The sequence below is a fragment of the Monopterus albus genome, unplaced genomic scaffold (genome assembly GCF_001952655.1).
Source record: "Monopterus albus unplaced genomic scaffold, M_albus_1.0 scaffold394.1, whole genome shotgun sequence".
Lineage (NCBI taxonomy): Eukaryota > Metazoa > Chordata > Actinopteri > Synbranchiformes > Synbranchidae > Monopterus > Monopterus albus.
In genome coordinates, this window is record NW_018128274.1 from 221,641 (window position 1) to 226,786 (window position 5,146).

Sequence of the window (5,146 nt, forward strand, 5' to 3'; positions counted from 1 at the left end):
GAATAGTTGCACTGAAGAACCGACTGACAGTTGACTGACAAAATCCTTAGTTGGGTACAGCCCTATTTTATTGTTTTTTTATTTATGTTATTAAATTAAGGTATAGAGCTCTCCATTATATAATGGCATAAAATTTCAGTTTTACTGCTTGAGAGAGATCAATTGACTGAATGTGCTTTTTCACAGTGTGATGATACTACCTTGTCTTGTGACACTGTTAACATTGTTTCTGTTTCTCTGCAGCTACAACAGCAGATCGTTTCTACAGGATAGACAGAGCGCAGGTATGTTTATCTCACCCAAGATGGCTCCAACCTTTAGTTACATATTTCATATATAAGGGGCCTGATTCACTTACTAAAACCTCATCTGTGAGTGGTAAATGGTCTTATACTTGTATAGCGCTTTTCTATGCATTGCAGCACACTCAAAGCGTTTTCACACTATTTGGCCATTCACCCATTTGCACTCACACATTCACACACTGGTGTCATCACCGGGAGCAACTGGGGGTTCATTGTCTTGCTCAAGGACACTTCGACATGTGGACCAGACAAGCTGGGAATCACATCGCTGAACTTCCAGTTTGGAGACGACCCGCTCTACCTCCTGAGCCATAGCCATCCCCGAGATGGCTGTACAGAGAATAAAAGCAGTTATATACCTACTGAACACTCACTGATCAGTTTGATTCATACGATCCACTTAACATGTATTGGCAGATGTATAACAGCATGAACAGAATTAGATTTTTTGCCAGCTGCTTAATTATCCCTATTGTCAGGGCAGTGAAAGCATATTGGCACATTACCCTGACAAGTGGTTTCTACACCAAACAGGCTACTACTGAATCTGGCTACTGTTTGTAGTGTTTTTTCTGTAATATCTAAGCTTATTCCTGACAATGTTTCAAGTCACTGAGCTGCTTTATGACAATATTTAACTTTAAAAAATGTTTTGGTTAGTCACTGGTCAAGCATTTTATTTGAGTTATGTAAAAGCAGAAAAAAAATCAAGCAGAAAAAAAATCTGCAATATCACAAGATATTGCAGTATTTTAGGTGAAAAAAACCATGTGATGAAGTAGAGTGTATCAAAATCTTTTGATGTAAATGTAGCAATTAAAAAAAAGATCAGCAGCAAAGCTGCCTGCAGTTACATTAGTTTTATAGTTGCAGCTATGCAGCAGTTACAGATTTTTGTTTAGTTTTGATAACATTCTTATGTATGGAAGAGGATTAGTGCCACTAAAAAAAAAAAGAGTTCTGACTTTTTTCTCAAAATTGACTTTTTTTTAAAAGTCAGCTTTAAAGTCACAATTCTGAGAACAAAGATCAAGTCAGTTTTATTTTACAATGGCCCTAATCCTCTTTGACACATACATGAAATAAGAAACTTAAAATTAATATATTTTTTAAGGAGGTAGACATGGTTACTGTTTGTTTGAAATTGTCCTGTGTTTTATGTTCTGTCAGGAACATCTCAACTATGTATCAGAAATCTCCCAGGAAGAGATCTTCATCCTGGACCCAGAACTGGTTGTTATGGCAACAGTAGGCACCTCCCCCTCAGCCATGCCTGACCTGGTTAACCCCTTCTCTAGCCTGGAGAACAGCAGGTAGGTCAGTCACGACCACATTAATTCTAAACTGTTGCAGCATAAGCTTTAGAAGAGGACAGTATATTGTACTGGCCAATTTCTAAACTACTGTCTGAATAGCATCTAGGACAGCTATGATTTTTGAGAATCAGTTTATCTCTTCTCTATGGAGGTACATAATCTTCAAGCAAACACAGATAGGAAATCACCTCTCTTCACAGTATGCAAATGTGTTTGACATATACTATACCTGCAGGAAAGTAGGCCACATGCTACAGTATTGAAACTTTGAGAAACCAACCAAAGAAAAAATATTATTGAACTGCATTATAAATGTCACAAATAAAATGAAGTGTACAGGTAATGAAAAACATGTCCATCTAACTACTGCAGAGATCACATCATCACGGACCACATTCTGGAGAGAAATCCAAAAAGAATTCCTTTCATTTGCTTCAAAACTAAACTCTCACCCTAGGTTGTATTTTTGTGAACGCAGAGCATGCACTGATTGTATTGCCCAGTAGGCCAGAAATGTGCCAAGTGCCTTTTTGGTCAGTGGTGCCTGGTTCAGCTGTAGCTCTCTTGGACAAGGGTGGCATCAGAAAGAATACATTACATTAATTCCTAATGAAGGAATACTATTCTGTATATCTTTTTTCATAATATATACATTTTGGTGTTCGCCGTCCCTGGTAGGCTAGTGGTTAAGGTGCAGCGCTCTCGCCACTGTGACCCAGGTTCAAGTCAGGGTTGCGTCAGGAGGGGCATCTGACATAAAACACATGCCAAATGTCAACATGCAAGTCGTCAGCGTGACGATTCGCTGTGGCGAGCCCTAAAACGGGAAAAAGCCGAAAGTGACTTTCTATATATTTTGGTGTTCCTTAGGGAAAGGACCTCTAATCAGGGCTACAGCAAAGACTTTGTCTACCCTCCTTCCTCTCCTTCACCTTCATCCTCTGATCCCAGGTAAAAACACACATTAATCACAAACATATTGTTTACTGCCAAGTTCTCTGATCACAGCTTTAACTCATTGCCTACTACTTGTGTGTATCAATCAATCAATCAATCAAATTTTATTTGTATAGCACCAAATCACAACAAAAGTCATCTCAGGACACTTTACAAAGTAAGGTCTAGACGTTACTGTTATCACTATTATTACATAAGGAAAACCCAACATATCCCCCTTGAGCAAGCACTTGGCGACAGTGGGGAGGAAAAACTCCCTTTAACAGAAGAAACCTCCGACAGACCCCGGCTCTTGGTGGGCGGCCTTCTGCCTCGACCGGTTGGGGTGAGTGGCTAGAGGAGAGACAAAAGAAGAAAAGCAACAGGACACAACAATCAAACACTGATCAGGTCGATGTGGCTGATGACTGCTCGTCAGAGACGTAGAGCTCCAGGGGAGCCAGAGGGGAGAGATACTCAGAGCATCATGGGGCCCCTCAGCAGCCTAGGCCTATAGCAGCATAACTAAGGGAAGGCTCAGGGTCACCTGATCCAGCCCTAACTATAAGCTTTATCAAAAAGGAAAGTCTTAAGTCTAATCTTAAAGGTAGAGAGGGTGTCCGCCTCCTGAACTGAGACTGGGAGTTGGTTCCATAGGAGAGGAGCTTGATAGCTAAAGGCTCTGCCTCCCATTCTGCTTCTGTGGACTCTAGGAACCACAAGTAAACCTGAGAGCAAAGTGCTTTGTTGTGATGAAGCTCTATGAGGTCTTTAAGATACGATGGAGCCTTGTCATTAAGGGCTTTGTATGTTAGGAGAAGGATTTTAAATTGTATTCGGAATTTTACAGGGAGCCAGTGGAGAGAAGCTAATATGGGAGAGATATGATATCTCTTGCTAGTTCCTGTCAGTACTCTGGCTGCAGCATTTTGGATTAACTGGAGGCTTTTTAGGGAATTATTGGGACATCCTGATAGTAAAGAGTTACAGTAGTCCAGCCTGGAAGTAACAAATGCATGGACCAGTTTTTCAGCATCACTTTGAGACAGGATGCTCCTAATTTTTGCAATATTGCGCAGGTGAAAGAAGGCAGATCTAGAGACTTGGCTTATATGTGATTTAAAGGACATATTCTGATCAAAGATGACTCCAAGGTTCCTCACAGTAGTACTGGAGGCAAGAGCTATGTCATCTAAAGTAACTATATGATTAGACAGCAGATTTCTAAGGTTTTCAGGCCCAAGCACAATAACTTCAGTTTTGTCAGAGTTTAGAAGTAAGAAGTTGCAGGTCATCCAGGCCTTTATGTCTTTAAGACATGCTTGAAGTTTGACCAGCTGACCTGATTCATTTGGCTTCATAGATAAATATAACTGAGTATCATCTGCATAGCAATGGAAATTTATGTTGTGCTTCCTGATAATATTGCCTAAAGGGAGCATGTATAAAGTGAAGAGAATTGGACCTAACACAGAGCCCTGTGGAACGCCGTGACTAACTTCAATTTGTGTGGAACATTCGTCATTAACATGAACAAATTGAAATCTTTCTGATAAATAAGATTTGAACCAACTTAGCGCAGTTCCTTTAATCCCAATAACATGTTCAAGTCTCTGCAGTAAGATGCTGTGATCAATGGTGTCAAAAGCAGCACTGAGATCTAAGAGGACAAGTATGGAGACAAGTCCTTTGTCCGAGGCTAGGAGAAGATCATTGGTGACTTTCACCAATGCGGTTTCTGTACTATGATGGACTCTAAATCCTGACTGAAAATCCTCAAACAAATCATTCTTGTGCAAGTGGTCACATAACTGCTTTGCAACAGCTTTTTCAAGGATTTTGGAAATAAATGGGAGATTGGATATTGGTCTATAATTAGCTAGGACACCTGGGTCAAGAGTAGGCTTTTTGAGTAGAGGTTTAATTACTGCAAGTTTAAAAGCCTGTGGAACATAACCTGTTAATAGAGAGAGGTTAATCAGATCTAGTATGGATGTGTTGATTAGGGGAAAGACGTCTTTGAGCAGCCTGGTCGGGATGGGGTCCAGGAGACATGTTGATGATTTAGATGAAGCAATTGTTGAGGTCAACTCAGAGAGATCTATAGGGGAGAAGTAGTCCAAGTATAAATGAGGTCTTACAGATGTTTCTAAAGCCATTGTAGTAGATGGCACATCTGCGAGAGCTGTGGGAGTGGTCCGACCAATTTTTTCTCTAATAGTTGTGATTTTATTTGTAAAGAAGCTCATGAAGTCATTGCTGCTGAGATCTAAGGGAATGTTAAGCTCAACAGCACTGTGGCTCTTTGTCAGCCTGGCTACAGTGCTGAAAAGAAACCTGGGGTTGTTCTTATTTTCCTCAATCAGTGATGAATAAAATGCGGTTCTGGCACTATGAAGGGCTTTCTTATATGTTATTAAACTATCTTTCCAGGCTATGAAAAACTCTTCTGACTTAGTGGAGCGCCACCTCCTTTCCATTTTTCGTGATGCCTGCTTTAGGGAGCGGAGCTGCAAGCTGTACCATGGGGCTAGCCTCCTCTGTTTCACTGCCTTCTTTTTCAGAGGGGCAATGGTATCAAATGTATTA

The 5,146-nt window shown here is 40.6% G+C and overlaps 1 protein-coding gene across 4 annotated transcripts in view; it reads left to right on the forward strand.

The window, feature by feature from the left end:
* LOC109951514 (diacylglycerol kinase zeta-like) overlaps positions 1-5,146 on the forward strand; it is a 193,184-nt gene that overhangs the window by 147,404 nt on the left and 40,634 nt on the right. For all 4 annotated transcript variants that reach the window (XM_020586053.1, XM_020586054.1, XM_020586051.1 and 1 more), the window contains 3 exons: positions 244-284; positions 1,476-1,618; positions 2,492-2,572. In XM_020586053.1, coding sequence (XP_020441709.1) covers positions 244-284; positions 1,476-1,618; positions 2,492-2,572 — 265 coding nt within the window. The remainder of the gene's footprint in view (positions 1-243; positions 285-1,475; positions 1,619-2,491; positions 2,573-5,146) is intronic.